General features: G+C 36.3%; 1 protein-coding gene across 4 annotated transcripts in view; it reads right to left on the bottom strand.

The window, feature by feature from the left end:
• The window catches only part of LOC129724857 (RYamide receptor-like), a 309,108-nt gene that overhangs the window by 224,316 nt on the left and 64,844 nt on the right, over positions 1 to 19,948 (bottom strand). For all 4 annotated transcript variants that reach the window (XR_008727974.1, XM_055680112.1, XM_055680121.1 and 1 more), the window contains exons 2-4: positions 13,325 to 14,098; positions 13,108 to 13,221; positions 12,438 to 12,636 (exon numbers count right to left, since the gene is read on the bottom strand). Coding sequence is in view for 3 of the 4 variants with exons in the window: in XM_055680112.1 (XP_055536087.1) it covers positions 12,438 to 12,636; positions 13,108 to 13,221; positions 13,325 to 13,968 (957 nt within the window). In the remaining variant the exon portion in view is untranslated. The remainder of the gene's footprint in view (positions 1 to 12,437; positions 12,637 to 13,107; positions 13,222 to 13,324; positions 14,099 to 19,948) is intronic.

Below are 19,948 nucleotides of genomic sequence, written 5' to 3' on the forward strand. Positions count from 1 at the left end.
TTTTAATAATTCAACTATCTTTTAGTTATCTGTGGAGAAGAAACCTATTATGATCTCAAATATTGTGACGCTTCGCATTTCACAGTTCGTAAAGCGTTTTCCGTGGGATGCAGTAGCGGTGTGAGGCTTTCACGGTCAACCAGCAGCAGTAGCAGCGCCGGAGACGAAACTTGGCAAACAAACTAAAGCGGCGGCGGCATCGGCTGGCATGCTAAATTACAGCGAAACGAAAAAAAAAGAAACATGCAAAAATGAAAGGAAAATTCGGAAAGATCCGTCCGTCGCGTCGCGTCGCCTTTTTGATTATGTCACTATTAGGTGGGACCGGAAGTTCATAAATTTGCACGTTAAGTGAGTGCTGGCGAGCTGGGTTCGACTTGACAGTGACCGGCTGAATACGCAGCGAAAGAATGTAGTGAGTCAGAAATGCAGAAAAAAACTCATGCTTCAATGTCGGTTTTCTATGGTGAAAAGATGTTATAGAATGACCTTTTTTTAGGATAAGAAAAAATATTCCACCTAGAAGGAATAGGTTCTTGTTTGTACAGTATAAGTAGCTTACAGACCGCAACAGGTATCGAATGTTTTAGGAAAGGTCAAACAAAAATCTGGTTTAAAATTTCAGTCCTTATTTTGCTATAGGACTAGAAGTTTTCTATTTATAGAAATTGATGGTTTCATACCATGACTTTATCATAACTAGTTTACAGCTTACAGGAGAATAAAAATTATATGAAGGTAACTATTTCATAGCTGGCTTTTCGAACAATATTAAATTTTCACACGCGAAAATTATTTACTCCTTTCCGTACATGTTGAAACAAAATAATTCTAATTTGGGATCGAACACACACAAAAAAGAACTTTCGCAATGCCACAGAAGGTTGATAAATTAAATATTTCTACACAAAATTCAGCAGCGCTAAGGGAAACTTTTTAAGGCCAGGAAGGCCATAAAATAGAATAGTCTTCAGTAAGGCCTCGAAGCCACTAACAATGCTCCTAAAGACTAGAGAGGACGAACGAAGAAAATGATTTCGTAATTGTTTTTAATTTCTTAAGACCAAAAAAGCCAAATGTGAATAATTCCAAATTAGGTTCAGCATCGCCCTGAAATGTTCATCATATTTTATTAATAATATAGATAATAGAGCACATTATCGTACGAATCTTTAAATTATTGGCTCAAATAAATTCCCATAAATAAGAATGTTGATGATATGAACTTAATGTGAGCTTCGACCGGTAAAATGCTTCTACAGGCCAAAACACTTAAAACATAAATTAAACTTTGAATCACAAAAACATGTCTTTAAAGGTAAAATACGTAAAAAAAATCACAAAAGAAACTTTCAACCATAAAAGCTCAAAATAGAAAAATAAAAATTTTATTTTATAAGTTTAGGCTGAAAAAGACTGAAAAAAATGATTTCGAATGAACAAAAACATATCGTAAGACTCAACAACCTACAGTTGTCACATGTTTATAGCAAGCTCCACAGAACCTGGGGCAACTATGGCTAGAATAGTAGTAATAGGTCCCAATTGCTTGGAAATGTCATATTTGACAACGAATCGTAAAGAAGATCAGTCAGAAGAATAATAATAAAAACATACAATTGAGCGTGAATTATAAGCCAGTTTATTAAAGCTAAATTTGTTGAAATTATCAGTCGTGAATCCAATTAATTAGTGTAGATCAGCGGTTCTCAACCTGGGGTACGCGTACCCCTGGGGGTACTCGAAAGGGGGTACGCAAAAGAAAAATCAGTAATGGCGGACAAAGCTATTTGTTGTTCAATTTTGCTCTTAATATATGACTGTAGCAATCATAACCATAGTTCAAATTGAAACCTGACCTTGAATACCACAATATAATCTACCACTACACTAAGGTAGCTTTTGACGCAGTTTTTTTACGCGGCTATTTTTACGCGGGCTCCGGAATTTACGCGGTATTTTTTTCTTACGTGGATTGCGGAATTCTTTTGCTCGGATGCCGGAATTTACGCGGATTTCCGGAATTTACGCGTCATTTTTTACGCGAATTTCGGAATTTACGCGGTTTTTTACGCGATTTCCTTTTTCGCGGCACGTATCCCCTCGTGTAAAAAGCGACTTTAGTGTACTCTCTCCCTCTCTGCGAGAACATTCCAAGTCAGGGTACAATCGATATAAAAATATCGTCAAGGGGTATGCGGATAAAAAAGGTTGAGAATCACTGGTGTAGATGAAGGGAGTTTCTGCATATTAAAAATTTATTTATTTACTGTAAGTAAATTTCACTGAAAACCTGAAACTAAGAAATAAAATAATGAAAAGTAGTGAAGTTAATAAGGAAATTATACATTTAGGCGAGGGGAAGCGAAAAGAAGGATGAGTAAGTGTTAGCACGAGGTTGGAAAACGAAACTACTTTGTAAGCATATGAAAAACTAAGCAAACATAAGTGGAAAACTAATAAAAAATTCAATATTTCTAGTTTAAGCTGAAGCAAACTCTTCCAAATCAAATAAAACAATCAGTAAACGTTGAAAAAGCTTCTAGGGCTAAAAAATCAATCGTATTAAGTATATAACTGAAAATAACAACGAATTGAGTTCAAAACCTAGATGTGGTTTTCAATTTTTGGAATCTGGATTAGATTTGGACTGGATTTGAATTTGATTTGAATTCGATTTGAATTCGATTTGAATTGGATTTGGATTGGGCTTGGATTTAGATCGAAATTGAATTTCGAAAAGATTTTTATTGAATTAGTATTGGATTTTACTTGAATTAGGATTGGTTTTGGCTTGGTTTTTTCCACCACTGACTGGCAACAAGGTCAACTAAGTGTTGTGCGCGTTCTGCCTCAACGTAAAATTATAGTGATTAAGGCTGTTTCCCGCGGAATAATAATGAATTAATTGGTGAAACCGCAAAGTCCCGGATCCCCTGATATACAGAAAAGTGGAGAAGAGCATTGACAGACCGTTCTGGACAGGATAAGTATCGTTATATTTTCGAAGTGTTATAGTTTTTTTTTGAGGATCACTTGAACCAGCCACAAAACTCATCGACCAAGAAGTGAAATTTGATACGCTAGCAGCGCTACCGCCGTTTGGTGTCGGGTAAACGAATTAGCTGCCATGGAAAAGTTGGGCTGATTCGAATCTGTACACTAACAGCGAGGAATTTCTTTAGGGAGAAGTTGGTAAGATCGTTCTACGCTGTATTAAAGACATCAATTAATATTAAATACGAGCCACTAATGTAAATTAGTCTGGAAGTGTGAATACAATGTTATGTCCAATAGATATAACAACGTATTCATGCGGGGTTTAGTGTTTATGAAGGCGATCTCGGAATGTACGTGTATTACCAGGCATTCTTGAAATGGGTCGTTGGATGAACACTAGAGCTGTCACCTTTCATCTCCAGGGCTAAAAATATTTGCATCTTTATATTATGTAATATATTAAAAAAATAAAGTATAAATCAGCTTCAAATATAAATAGATACAGATAGGTTTTTTTTTCCATAAAAGCACTGCCGGCCAGTGGGAGATGAATTGAAAACACACACACACAATTAGGATTGGTTTTGGCTTGATTTTGGATAAGATTTGAATTCAAAATGGATTGGATTTGGATTTTGTTTGGATTTGATTTTTTTTCACAACATTTATTTGACACGGCACAATACAAATTAATGATATTTGATTTGGTATATATTTGAGTAAAATTTGCACAAGATTTGAATTTATTCTGAATTGGATTTGGATTTATATTGGATTTGACTTCGGATCTGATTTGGATTGGATTAGATTTGGATAAGGTTTGGACTCAGGTTGGATAGGATCTGGAAAGGAATTGGATTGAATTTTAGATTAGATTTGGATGGTATTCGAATTGAAATGGGAATGGATTTCGATTGATTTTGGATTGGAATTGGATTTGGATTGTAATTGGATTGGATTTGAATTAGATTTAATCTGGATTTGGATTGGATTTGGATTTGACTTGGATTGGTTTTGGATTGGATTTGGATTGAATTTAGATTGGATTTGGATTGGATTTGGATTGGATTTGGATTGGATTTGGATTGGATTTGGATTGGATTTGGATTGGATTTGGATTGGATTTGGATTGGATTTGGATTGGATTTGGATTGGATTTGGATTGGATTTGGATTGGATTCGGATTGGATTTGGATTGGATTTGGATTGGATTTGGATTGGATTTGGATTGGATTTGGATTGGATTTGGATTGGATTTGGATTGGATTTGGATTGGATTTGGATTGGATTTGGATTGGATTTGGATTGGATTTGGATTGGATTTGGATTGGATTTGGATTGGATTTGGATTGGATTTGGATTTGGATTTGGATTTGACTTGGATTGATTTTCGATTGAATTTGGATTAGATTTGGATTGGATTTGGATTGGATTTGGATTTGGATTTGGATTTGGATTGGATTTAGATTGGATTTGGATTGGATTTGGATTGGATTTGGATTCGATTTGGATTGGATTTGGATTGGATATGGATTGGATTTGGATTGGATTGGGATTGGATTTGGATTTGGATTGGATTTGGATTTGGATTGGATTTGGATTGGATTTGGATTGGATATTATTTGGATTTGGATTTGAATTTGGATTGGATTTGGATTGAATTGGGATTAAATTCGGAGTGGATGTGGATTGGATTTGGATTTGGAATGGATTTGGATTGTATTTGGATTATATTTGTATTGGATTTGGATTGTGATTGGATTTGGATTGGATTTGGATTGGATTTGGATTGGATTTGGATTGGATTTGGATTGGATTTGGATTGGATTTGGATTGGATTTGAATTGGATTTGGATTGGATTTGGATTGGATTGAGATTGGATTTAGAATACTGTTGGATTGCAATTGGATTGAATTTTATTTAGATTTGGATTTGAATTTGGATTGTATTTCGATTAAATTGGAATTGGATTCGGAGTGGATGTGGATTGGATTTGGATTAGATTTGGATTTGAATCGAAATTTGATTGAATTTAGGTCTAATTTGGATAGCATTTGAATAGGATTTGAATTAGATTTGGATTTGATTTAGATTGGATGTGACGCGGATGTGAATTTGGATTTGGATTACATTTATAGCGGGTTTTGATTGGGTTTGGATATTATTTGGATTGGATTTGGAATGAATTTGGATTGGATTTGGATTGGATTTGGATTGGATTTGGATTTTAATAGAAATTAGATTGAATTAAGATCTGATTTGGATAGCATTTGAATAGGATTTGAATTAGATTTGGATTGGTTTTAGATTGGATTTGACGTGGATGTGAATTTGGATTTGGATTACATTTATAGTGGATTTTGATTGAGTTTGGATATTATTTTACGTGGATTTGGAATGGATTTGACGCGGATGTTAATTTAGATTTGGATTTGTATTAGATTTAGATAGGATTTAGAGCGGATTTTGATTGGATTTGGATTTCAAATAAGATTTTGAGCGGATTTGGATTGGTTTTTGCTTAATTTCTATTAGATTTGGATTTATTTTGCATAGGATTTAGATTTAATTTGAATGGTATTGAATTTTTGCTGGCTTTTGATTGGATTAGGTTTTCGATTTGAATTGGGTTTAAATTGTATTTGGAATGGATTTGACTTGAATTAAGATCGGATTAGGTTTAGATTGAATTTAACCTGGATTTGGATGAATTCTGAATTGATTTTGGTTTAAATTTGCATAAAATTCGCATAGGATTTTGACTCGGAGATTAGGATAAGATTTGAATTGTATTTGGATTCACATCAGTCAGTAGATTATTTGTGAGTTCGGATGGCATTTGGTTTGAATTTGGATTGTATTTTGATTGGATTTTAATTAGATACGGATTCGATTGGAATGAAATTTGATTTGAATTGGAGTTGATTTGAATTTGGTTGGTATTTGAATTCGATTTGAATTGAATTATATATGGCTAAGATAACTTTTGAATTTCAATTTGATTGGATTTGCATTATGTCGGATTTGATGTGAATTTCCATTTTGCCTTTCTCCTAGAAAGGTATAGCAATCACTGGAAAAACCAAAGGTATAAAAGTGCTCCAAAGGGTCGAATCTCGTATATCAATCGACTTAGTTTGACGAGCAGAGCATTTTCTGTATGTGTGTGTGTATGTGTGTGTGTATGTGTGTGTGTGTGTATGTGTGTGTGTATGTAACGCTCTCCCAATCTCACTCGATTTTCTCAGAGATGGCTGGACCGATCTTCATGAAATCAATTGCAAATGAGAGGGCTAGTTGCCGTATAAGACCCTATTGAATTTCATTGCAATCGGATTTTAAGTTTAGAGGTTATGTTTAAAAATGTGAAAATCACGAAACATCATTATCTCAGAAACTACTCAACGGATTTTAACAAAATTGGTTTTAATTGAACGAGCTACTTAAAAACCCTTAACTTTTGAGTTTCATGAAGATTGATTGCGTGGTTCAGAAGTTATTTGAAGAAACGTGTTCTGGAGACTGTTTAATCTCACTCATGTTTCTCAGAGATGGCTGAACCGATTTCCACAAAATCAGTGTCATTTGGAAGGTCTAGTTACCCCATAAGACCCTATTGATTTTTTTTTGCAATCGGACTATTACTTTGCCTGTTATGTTTAAAAATGTGAAATCCAGCTTTGAAAAGAAACATATTCCGAAAACTACTTAAGCTCACTCACTTTTCTCAGAGATGGCTGAACCGATTTCCACGAAATTAGTTTCAAATGAAAGGTCTAGCTGCCTCATAACACCCTATTGAATTTCAATGTAATCGATCTATTACTTTGTCTGTAATGTATCAAAATATGAAAATCACGAAACTTCATTAACTCAGAAACTACACAACCGATTTGAACAATATTGGTATCAAATGAACGGGCTAGTTGAATATTGATTGATGAATTTTATAGTGATTAAATGCGTGGTTCAAAAATTGTGAAAAGAAACATGTTCCGGTGACTTTTCAATTTCACTCGTTTTCTCAAAAATGGCTGGACTGAATTCAACAATCTTAGTGTCAAATGAAAAGTTTGCCTTTCCTATAGGCTCCCCCGGGTTGTCTCTCAAACTCACAAGTAAAAAATTTCATAGCAATTTGATATGTGGTTCAAGAGTTATAAAAAGAAACAAAATTCAAAGACTATTTAAAACTGTAACTGCTTTGATCAAAACATATGGCCTCAACAAAATTTAAATTTGGTATTGTGCTATTCGTACGCTCCCGGTATTACCCGTGATTGAAGTGTACGAAATTTGAAGTCATTTCTTTTATTTCGCTATTTCTTCAGCACGAATATTTTTCTCCTAATTAATAATTTTTTTTAACTTTTTGCCTTTCTTCTAGAAAGGTATAGCAATCACTTGCAAAACCGAAGATATGAAAGTGCTCCAAAGGGCCGAATGGCATATATCACTCGACTCAGTTCGACGAGCTGAGCATTTTCTGTATGTGTGTGTGTGTGTGTGTGCATGTGCAGATTTTTATTTTCACTCATCTTTCTCAGAGATGGCTGGACCGATTTTCATGAAATTATATGCAAATGAAAGTTCTAGTTGCCCCATAAGAGCCTATTAAATTTCATTGTAATTGGATTTTTATTTTAGAGGTTATGTTTAAAAATGTAAAAATCACGAAACATCAATATCTCAGAAACCACACAACCGATTTCAATATAATTGGTATCAAATGAACGGGCTATCTTAAAAAACCCTTAACTTTTGAATTTTATATAGATTGAACATGTGGTTCAAAAGTTATGAAAAGAAACGTCTTCTGAAGACTGTTTAATTTCACTAATGTTCTAGGTCTAGCTGACTCATAACACAGTATTGAATTTTACTGTAATCGAACTGTAACTTCGTCTGTAGTGTACCGAATTGTGAAAATCACGAAACTTCATTATCTCAGAAACTACAAAACCGATTTGATCAATATTTTTATCAGATGAACGGGCTAGTTAAAGGTTAACTGATGAATTCTGATTTAACACGTGGTTTCAAAGTTTGGCTGCCCTATACGTTTCCATTTCATTTGATTATAATCGAACTAAGCAACCGTTATGTATTAAATTGTTAATAAAACAACGAAATTCTATTATCTCAAAGAATACACGACTTATTTGAACATAACTAGTGTCATACGAACGAGTCATCTCTCAAACATACAAATAACAAACTTCATAACAACTTGATATGTGGTTCAAAAGTTATGGAAAGAAAAGAAATTCATAGGCTATTTAAAACTGTACCTGCTTTGATCAATATATGTGGCCATAATATAATTTAAATGTGGTATCGTACCATTTGAATGTTTCCGGTATCGCTCGTGATTGAATTGTTCGAAAATAAGAGTCATTTCTTTTATTTCGCTATTTCTTGAGCATTTGCATTACGTTAAATTTCATATTTTATACGTCTATTACAACATCATTATTTTAGAACCCAAAAAGTGAATACACACTTATTGGATTGAAGCGTTCATGTAAATCTATTTTTACAAATGATAAGTTTGAATGAGAAAGGCTGAGTCTGACCGCTAGGTGGATTAATTTAGGTTTTTCTGTGGATAAATTAATTTGTTTCAAAACTGCTTAGTGGCAAATAGTTTAATCTTAGTTATCATAGACAGCTTTACCATAACATGCGTAGTTTTGCGTTCACCTATCGCCTCCAACAAAACCATTACGGTAACCCATAAAGCACTCAAAAAGAAAATTGTTTTACGCTGCACGTTTGTTTGCCTGGGCGCACCACAGACGCAAAACGTAACCTTTTTTTTATTCAGCAGACTAAAAAGTTGGGTCGACCCTAGAAAGCCTATAGAAAAGAGAGACGCCGTGACACTCACTTCCATTAAGCTCACACCAAAACGGCTGGAAGGCCTTTAAAGTTTCGAAAGCTTTGACGCAAAGTATTGCAATCAAGTTGCGATGAAAAAAGGGACAGCTAGTTTACGTAACAACTTGTATGCAAGTACAATTTAAAAAAAAAAGGATGGTAATGTTTTTCGAATCCCAGCTCTCGAGGTTCGATGCTAGCCTAACAAGCCATTCATCCTAGGTTCGAGTCTTGACTCGGGAGAGACTGTTAGTGTTAGTAGGATCGTAGCGCTAGCCCTGCAATTGTCCTGTATACTTAACGGTTGGCTGCGAAGTCTGTGTATAGTAAACAGAAGGTCAAGTTCCGAATCGGAATGTGACTCTAACACATATCAAATTTAAACATGTTTGATATACGCTTCACTGCCACATGGTTTCATTCCTGTTACGTGAGATGTGTTTGGGTCCCTAAACATATAATATTGAAAAAGTCACGCAAAATAACATCGCGAAGCTTATTTTGGCGGGGTAACCCGCCGTTTTGGTGTGACAGTTACCATAACGGTGAGTTCTATGTCTTCTCTCTATCCTATAGGCTGACTAGTCGACCCCAATAAGACACCCAGCACTGTTCTGCTTTTCGGAGCTACAACATCTATTGCATCATGTGCTGTGCACTTACGGAAAAAAAACTAGCGTTATCCAGTGCATGTACGTGTATTTAGTGTTTCAGTACATTAATCACCGGAAGACGGACGGTCGCTCAACCGGGTCTCAACTGGACTGCTGTCCAATGTAGGAAGCAAAGTTCGATTTTACAGGATTTGCCCATTATTCCTCACGTTCCATGCTGGGTTTCTGCAGTGCGGAGAGAAATAACAATGACGAGGAAAGGGTGGATTGTTAAGATAATCGTAAGTGCTAGCGAGAGATAAGTAACACAAAAACGACTGCACAGATTCCTGCTAATGTCTGATGGTTTATTATACTAACCTTTGTTTATTGCTTAAATTCAACCGATCATTATCGTTCCGTGTTTTCTTTCTTCTATTGGAGATAGTCATAAATAACCCATTATGCTAGGAATTATTGGAGGTAACAAATTTATGAACTGCACACTTCCAGGTTGAGGCACAATGTATACTGTCGCACTTAGGATAATTGTTATTTACATAATCAGAGTTCATGAATATTTATGACCTAATGAAGTAAAAACATTCGGTACATGCAAAATATTTCATCGTCGCCTACTTGATGTCTTTTCAAGCTGTTAGTTCTATTTTCACATGTACCGGCTGTCATATCCGTGGCCCGTTTTTGGTAGCAGCGTTACCGATTGCTTTTGTGTAGTAACTCTGCCGTAATCCATGTCATTTGAACAACAATTAGAGCTTTTTGAGAGGGTGGTCGGTATTACCGACTTTTCGAAAAACCGGTATTTCGGTATTCATAAAAATAAAAACCGGTAAAACCGGTAAAAAGCGGTAAAAAACCGGTATTTTTAATTTTTTTCGGATTAATACAAACCAGGGGTGACTCGCGGTCTTTAAACCTACTTTTTCAACTACAAAATTCTTAAAATCATAGTTTAGGGAAGTAATGATGATTGTCCGCAAAAAAAAAAAACCCAAGTCATTTTCTCTGTACTATTTTAAAATAAAACTGAAAAACAATTAAAGATATAGGGTGTCGAACCTCTCCGGTAGTGGTTTTCTTCGGCAGGTTTTCTGCCGCCGTCTTATGCAAAAACCTGCCGAAGTAAGCCACTGCCGAAAACGTTACCTACATAAATTTGGATTTGAAATTTATTTTTTGTTTAGCGTCTCAGGTTGTATCTATGTATGGACGTGTCGCTGCATGCGTATGTTTTTGCATTTATGAGTACCTATGCTTCATTACGATCCAGATTTTTTTGTAAGATTAAGACCTCTACGATCGTTGTTTTGATCTCTTGTGGTATACTATCCAGATACAACAATGTATAACAGTGTTTTAAAAACTGCAATAAATGAATCTAGTGATATGATTACGAAGAACATAATTTCAAAACTAATGTAATAATAAAAAATAACATGAAAATTTTTATTTAAATTATCTTTCACATCGCAAAACTTAGTTTCAAATTAGTGAATAACTTTAAAATTCGTAGCAAAATAATATTTGAAACTGTTGAGAAGAGTATATTAATGAAGAAAAAAAGAAGGAATAACGATCTGACCAGAATTTACTCTTTTACGAATCCGAATGAATCGAAGGTAAATACTTTTTAATTTTGTTCGATGCTCCTTAAACAGTTCGTCCAAATTATTTATTATTATAATTATTTTATTACTTTAGCTCCTGATGTAGAAACGAAAAATGTGGCATATGAACAAGTTTGTAACTGAAATAGAAATAAATATTTGAAATGAGAGGTTGGTAAAAATATGGAAAATTATAGAAAAAGCAGAAACTTTGACACGAGTGCGGCCGGGTACATTCAGCTAGTTGCTAATAAAAACCCGCTGCGGTACGGGCGACGAAGCTTTGACCATGCTACAACTATTTAAATTTTACTTTTTCAAGGAGCAGTAATTTTTAGGATGAAATTCTTCATTGGTTGATTATTTCATCCTGTAAACACTTATTATCAACAAAAATAAATTCCTAATCCCAATTTATATTTATTTATTATTTTTTTAGTTTTACTTTTAATGGCACAAAATGAATAATAACTTGCGTTTTTTCGCTGACATGATTGCTGCGTCAAACTATGATTTTCGTAATTTGTAGTTGAACTGGTAGGTTCAAAACCCACGCGTTGCCTCTGTGAGTATGAGTGTGTAAAGAGATTAGCTGTTCTACTTAAAAAATAAATGTTTTGCTTTATTGATATAAAGTTTTTTAACATATTATCGATACACACAGACACATCGTCTGAATCCAAGCAGGACAAACAAAAAGATAACAAAAATTGTTAAATAGGTAAGGGTAAATTAATATTTCATGTTGCTTCTGTATAAATGTATTTATTATAAATATACATCGTCATGCGATTTGTAAAGCCTACCTAAGTGAGTAGCATTCATTAGCCTAACAATGATTTGTGAATATTAAGACAAGTTTTTTTTTCCAATTTAAAGAAAAATACCGAAACTACCGGTTTTTCGCCTCTCTAATACCGGTATTTCGGTATTGAAAAAAATATCGGTTTTACAGGTTTTTGTTTTACCGGTAAACCACCCTATTTTTGAGTGAAAATTAAACACCAGCTGACATGTGCGATGCAATTATTCGCTCTCCCACCTGTCAGCGGTGAATGATGGCATATAATCACTAGGTTCTGCTGCCGCCGCGCCAAATTACGTGCGCAAAACAGAAGCGTTAATATGGATCGACAATTTATCCCCATTTATTCAGCTCCCCTCGATTTGCCGTCGTCGATGGAGCAGCGCGCAAATTCGTCGTTTATTAACTAAATGCGATCGTTATTTTTCCTGCATGTGCGCTTCATAAAACTCCACTTCTGCTGATGAGAAGTAGACGGAATGAGCCCAGGAGATGAAATATAATAGTAAATATGTTGTTTCACCAACCTTGCGCTTCGATTTAGCCATCCGCTGGTCTCGGGAGTTTTCCGCCTCGCCTGGTGGCCGCTTGCCCCAGACCACGATGGCAATCCGGGTGTACGTGTAGATCAGCACCAGCAGGGGTATCACGAACTGCGTCATCAGCAGGGTGGTGGTGTAGTAGCTTTCCTGCTCCTTCGAGGGCCACATTTCTTTGCAAATTGGTCTGCGGAAGAGATAATGGGAGGAACCCATTTGAAGCACATTGGACTCGGACTTGTTCCGGAGATTTATGACATTTGTTTCCGGACAAAAATGCTTTTGATGACAGTCGACTGATAAGCGAAGCGGAATGGATTCGGTTTGACTTGTGAACTTTGGGGACGATTGCCATTTGGATGCGGTATTGGCGGTTTTTCCGGTACACGTTAAATTGGGTGTAAATGTTCTTGTTGTTATTTGCTTCTTTCTGAAATGTTATTTGATCATGTTTTATGATAAACGTGGTCCTAGAGAATAAGAGGTGCAATCTTAATGCTATGGGAACTATTTCTCAAAATAATGAATCTAATGGGATTGGAATTGTGGAAAGAGGGAGCGGAATGATATAGTTTTTGTGAGGCGGTGTTCAGCAGCATCAAATATTCCCTCGTTTCCCCAAACGAACTACACTTGGACTGTTTCGAATAGTACTTACAGATCGCAAACCGTGTGCCACTCGGTTGGCCGAATGAGCGTCGAGAAGATGGCGATGGGTGCCGCCGTAATCAACGCTATAATCCACACGATTCCTATTAAAACTTTGGAACATCTGCCGGAAGGAGAAACACAAAGAGAGAGAGAGAAAAGAATAAAAAAATCAAACCGGAACTGAATGCTGACAAGATTTTAATAAATTTTTCTGCACAGCTTACGTTTTTGTAATCCGAGGCTTTAGCGGCCACATGATGGCGATGTACCGGTCGCCACTGATGGCCACCAGCGTGTAGGCGCTAACCAGGACGGAGACGGCCTGCGTGTAGTTGACCAACCGGCACATCACCAATCCGAACGGCCAGTACTGTAGGACGAACGAGGAAATGAACGTGAAAGGGACACAGAACAGTGTCATGAGCAGATCGCCGACGGCCAAATTGGTGATGAAGTAATTGGTGACGGTGCGCATCCGAGGATTTGACTGCACGATGAACAGCACGATGGAGTTGCCGATGACGGCCGTCACGAATATTAACACATACAGGAAGTAGCTAGTGATTTCGAAGTACAGTCCAGCCCAATAGGTGGTGCTACATTCGCCCACCGGGTAAACTGGGTGGCCGATTCCGTACAGCGTATGGTTGGAGCCATTCTTGAGCCGCTCGCTAAGCTGTTCGATATAGTTTTGCTCCTCGGTGGAGGAAACGTACGGATAGTTGGGGGCATAAATTTCATACGTTTCATTGAACTGACCCACACTGGTACCGGCCACTAGGGTGGTCTCTTCGCTTGGTGTCGTATCATTGCGCCACGATTTGTTGAAGTAGTCCGAGTACTGAAGAGTATACATCAAATTGCTCATCTTGGGCACGAAAAAGTTCAATCTCGGCCGATGATTAATATTAATGAGTCCCACGTGACTACTTAGGGCGAATTGGCTGTCACGGGTAAGGTCGTTATCGTTCTCTCATCACATGTGATAGCAGATGAGCCTTAAATGAGCAAGAAAGTAGAAGAATATATGTAAAAATGATTATATACGGAAAAAGTAATCAAAATATATAAATGAGAGGAACCGATTTTAATAATAACGAAAGAATGTGAAGTCAAACTCGACACATATGATTTTAATAAGCTCTAAAATATAATTAAAAATATAACATGTGAATGCAATCAAATCATTTTATTCCTCGGTTTCCACGAGGTTTTCTCCGTACAAAAAAGTTAATCATACTATTCTTTTGCCAAGTTAGAGAAACCGGGCTGTACTGTTCCATTCTTTTTTCCTTTTTCCATTTTCAGATCTTAACTGTAGTCAACTGTTTGTACGCATTGCCACGCTATCAACGTAACCTAATATTTGTTTTCTATCAACTAATCTGTTAAAAAACGTTATAAATAAAAAACGTTATATATAATACGTTGTATTATAGTTCATTGTTCGTACTTTTTTCCGAAACATGACCATTTCTTAAGATACTTTAAAAAATAATTTTGACTGAAGATTTCTAAAGGTAAGAAAATGCCATCATTAAGTTCGCTGCTGCAATTACCTATCCATCGCTGAAAGCCCGCCCCTTTCCCTTGATCCCTCATAACATTTTGCGCAATAGTGAAGCCGACTTTTTCGTCACTTTCATCCATTCTCTCTTCAACTCAAACATTATTACCAGACATTATTTATGGTTCAAAATCGTTCCACCGGATCTCTGATGAATTTGGCGCAGTTGTTCTTAGGTAAAAAAACGACTCTCAACGTCCCTTGGCTTCAAGTCATAAGGAACCCAAGTTCTTTGTTTTTTGAATCATTCCGAAAGCATGCAATCGCTTGGAAATGGCCTGGGGGTATCTCTCAATACCAAGGCAAGCTGTTCCTGCGTTTGATTTTGATATGGATCCCCGTCGAGCGATTCCTCCAATTTGAGGGTTTTTGGCCTTCTTTTACGCGGGGAGGCGTCAACATCGAAATTACTGTACTCAAAGTGACGAAACCAATCACGGCCCGTTGTTTTACTTAGAGTCACTTCCCTAAACTTTTTTTCAACCCCCGATGCGCTTCAGCCGCTCTTTTCTTTGAATGAAATGAGAAAATTAACACTTCCCGTAACTGACGGGGATGAATTGGGTTACGATAGTAAGGGAGTGGATGTGTGATCGTGTGGATTATCTGTTTTGATGACTTTATGCGGTGACTTGTTGGGGAAGAGAGTGACACATCTGAGCAAGAGCTGCATAGTTGTTGTAAAAACTTATTTATATTCATGTTTTCAGCCGCAGAAAGCAGCACACCAACTACTACTGACATTTCATAAACTAGTCTCATATAAATTCATCTATTTTATTTCAGCACAAAATAACGAACATTTTCCATATTTTTTCTCAAATCTCTTCTTATTTTTTTTACATGTTGAAATTCGAATTTCAGTTATGAACGGTAGCAACCGGAATCTTTCTTACACATCCCAATAGCATAGTTTGATTATTTCTAAAATAACTAACTATTGTTTCAATATATAAATACCTCGAAATTCACAAAATTCTGTTGGTTTGCGACTGGCATGAATAGTTTGGGTAAATTTCAATAGTTTATGCAGAAATGAGCAATGGTCCATCTTGCCGAGTATGTTCTCCGGGAGAGCGTAGCAAGCTGCGACCGCGAGTGGATGTAAAAAACGATTTCGCTTGCGATTTTTTTGTGTCTGACTAGAAAATTCGCAAATATTTTCCGGTTTAACGTGCTAAAGTGCTTAAGAACTTGGAGAGAATTTTAATCATCATTTTCTTTGCTGTTGTGCGTGGATCTTTTCCTTTTATCACTGGTTTTGGACCGTAAAGTTTCATCTGCAGAGAAAAAAGTGTGCTATAAATAAGGTAAAGGTAGTAATGAATATTGTTATGCAGTTCGAAATAAAAGCTGCAAACTGGTGCCTAGTGAGAGAAGAAGTGACCGGGAACCTGCAATTATGAATGTGTGAAGATTAGTCAACGTTGTGCAAGTAAGATTGTATAATGATTATTCACCCGGTGGTGGAGCGCCACTTCATCCGGTGACGGAACGCTTTTCCTCGAAAGTGATAACCATCACCAAGGAAACGGTGTAATAGTTTGCGTGCGAGTGGTGAAAGAAGTAACGGAATGCTTTGTTCGCTGAATGCTGACTCGATGTATAAGATAAGTGCAGTGTGTTCATATATACAAAAACGTTTATTTATAATTTTGACAATACAGCAACTGTTCGCTAACTGGGCGACGAGCACTTCCCAGTTATTGAAATTAGCAATACTCAGAGGGAGAGATATGCGAAGAGAGTGTTGTGAGCAGTGCTGATAAAAGTAATTTTCCCCAGCAAAATTCTTCGAAAATTATAGCCAATCATTTTCAATTTTCACTTCCAATGATCGCAGCACTCTTTCAGATACACTAGATTTTCGTCCTAGTAACGTGCTGTTATACTCAGATGAAATAGATCGCGCGCATCGTTCACGGTTACGGAATAAAATTTGACGACAAATCTAACCAAATGATCTTCACTTCAAAGCGAAAAAGAAAAACAAACAGTCCACTCAACCAAAATGAACCTCACCGAAACACTTTTTCACTGACACTGACCGATGCCTTGACAATCTTCGTTAACTGATAAACTGATTTTGTTGTCTTGCTTCCATCGCATGAAATATAATGAGGTGTTTTGACAGTTCACTTCCATGCAAAAAGCGGGAAGGGAGAACTTTGAAAGGATTGTAAAAAAATAACGTTTATGGATGCTTTTTTTCACTTTCACTCAAGAGTGTCAGGAATTATCAACCCTGGTTGTGAGCCAAACGAACAAGAAAGGCAACACATTGAAAGGTATTGCAAAAAGGTTAAATAAAGAATATATTTATTTTTACACGTTTTTCATGTTTTATTGCTCAAACATGAATTGAGAATGCTCCAAAGTTGCTTCATCACAGTGATTTTTAACTGGTGGTTCACAAACCCTTTGTATGGTCTACAGAATAATGATGAAAGTATATAAAATTAAATATAAACATAAAATTTAACATCTTCACGGTTTTTGTGATGCACTTTATTATTCCCTAGGACTTCTACCGTCACCATCAGTTATACGAGCCGAATAAAAAAGTTAGTGAACATTGCGCTTTGAGAAGAGATCTGGCACCTCTGATATGTGAAACCTAGTTGCCAAACCAGCGTTTTTTTTTTCATCACTTATCTCTCCCTCTGAAGATCTCGCTCGCTAACTAGGATATCATCTCAACGCCGAGGGGGAGTTCAATGGATAACGCTGCTTCGCGACAACTTGATGAAAGGCTTGCGTTCTCAAGTTGATCGCCAAATAGAGATGCCACAACTACAAAATTATCGCGCCCAGTTGAAAAAAAGCCCAGTTAAAGCGTGCCCAGTTAGCGAATAGTTACTGTAGTTGAGTTGTTCTTTTTCGGATTTTGAGTAGATTTTTTCTATCTTCCGTGAAATATTAATTATAAGCTAGTTTTCTAGAATCTTTTCAAATATTTTCTAGATTCAAATAACTAAAACTTTGACATAATTTTGTGGGTATTTTGTCAAGCTTTATTTCATGATTTTTTTAGCTTTTGAACAAATATTGAATTTTGAGCTCTATCTGTCGGTAGTGATACGTTCGCGAGTTATGGATTTTGCTGGTAGTGATATAAAATTGAAGTTATATGGCCCAGAATGCCTCCAAGTTGTGATCAGTTCGAAGTCACAGCTTCCGAATATACAGATTTGTTCAGAGTTAAGTGATTTACTAGGGATTATGACAAAATTGCAATTGAGAGAATCCACATCTTTGTTATTAACTACAAGTTTCGCTGCACACACACTGCCACACCGTAGAAACGTTCTCACTCATCGATGTGTGCTATGCTATGTTTTTGTTTCTAGTCGAATGAAAGGAAACGCCAAATAACTACGTGATGTGATTGCAGTAAAATATTTATTATTAGCTTTCAATCAAGGATAGGAAATTTACGCTAAGTATTCTGTTTTATTCATGGAGTATTTTGTTTATTTGGAGTTGGTTGCCATTTTATGCAAAGGTTTTTGCAAACCGGGTCTAATTGGAAATTTGAGTACTGCGAAACGTGAACCGTTTGGCCATTATTGGTAGGGATGTGAGGCGATAATGTAACGATCGATATTTTTCGACTATAGTTCATCGATTGATATTTTTTGACTAGTTGAGTTAAGTGAATTGAATAAAATTATTTCTTTAAGATTTGGTGTTTTTATTTTTCGATTTTTCCAGCTTTTAAGGAGCTTATATAGACATTTTTCGATAATTTTGACTAGGTTTTGTGTCGAAGTAGCACGAATCCGCAATAATTTGGGACTGTGTTGACCCTCTTATATGCGTTTGCATTTTTTTGGATTCTTGTGTTGGATGCATGAAGCTTTGCCGGCTTTCACAATTCATAGGTAAGCTTTGCGTCGACAGAGGGCAATAATTACGAGAGACAACACTCGAGTTTGAAAATATTTCTTTACACGCGATCGTACATAATTTACGTTCTATGAGCGAAACAACCAAGTAGCGCGTAGTTTCCAGTTCAAATAACGATATCGAGCGCTTTTGCGATTGTTCCCAGTATAATTACATAAACGTGAGAAATATGCGAAAAAATATATACCAATTCATACTGTTTTCCCTAATGAGTCCGGTGTTTTATTCTCAACACTCTGAATGTCGCGAGTTGATAATACGCGTATGTGAATTAGTTGGAAACCATCAATCAAACACTCCGCTTTACTTGTATATCTTCTCTATACTACACTTCTAATTTGCCATAAATGACATCATAAGGAGATGTCCGAATATTCGATTATGTTATTATGACCGCACCGGGGCTCGAGTTCAGAGCATCGCACAGTGGGGCGACTCCATACAAAGGCTGGCCAAGCAAAAAAAGTGTCGATAAATGCGACAAAAACTTGGTATTTACATAATTTTAGGGCGCTGAACACGAATTTGGCATCCATTTTTTGTTTGAAGCCGTCCATAGAGCACGAAATCCAATTTTTAATACGTTTTGGCACTTATTTCCTTTTTTATAGAATTATATGATCTTTGACCACAAGTAGTGCCACCGGGCGTCCTACCCATTGGAAAAAAACGTTATTTATGAACGACCCCTCAAACTAAACAAATTTTGCCTAAATATATATATATATATATATATATATATATATATATATATTTTTAATAAACTGAGACAACATAAGTAATACAAACTAATTACAAATTGAAAAAGTCATCATCATCATCACCATCTTCCGCTGTGATCGCTTAAATCTTGTGTTGAATTATTTCCAGAGAATTTGAAATTCATTATACTTATCAGCAGGGAAAAATTCTCTCGCTGCTATTTTCATTTCTTCTTGTGATTTTCGATGTTTCATTGTTTCATATAAATGTTGTCTCTCTAATTCGGTTTCTATGGTTGAAGAGGACATGTAAACACATGTATAAATCCATGAATCGGCAACTTAAGGTACGTTTAGACTATTAGACATGTCGGTCTGATTTTGACCACTGCGAAGTTCGAGTCTGCTAGATTTACCGTTCGACATGCTTTGTCGAATCTGTTCGTATGGCGGTGTTCACACTGCTTGCACAAGTCGAAAGGAAGAACTGCCAAATGAATGTCAAATGAATCCTTTTTTCTTTTCAATGTTTGCCAGCACACAAAAACGTAAATGATGTTTGGTATGGAAAGCCAAAACAAAAAACTGGAAAAAATTCAAAGGTTGCTATGTTCTTGGAGCCGAACGAAAAATAGAAACGTTCCTATTCCATTCGACACATCGAACGGCAT

Source organism: Wyeomyia smithii, chromosome 1 (assembly GCF_029784165.1).
Source record: "Wyeomyia smithii strain HCP4-BCI-WySm-NY-G18 chromosome 1, ASM2978416v1, whole genome shotgun sequence".
Lineage (NCBI taxonomy): Eukaryota > Metazoa > Arthropoda > Insecta > Diptera > Culicidae > Wyeomyia > Wyeomyia smithii.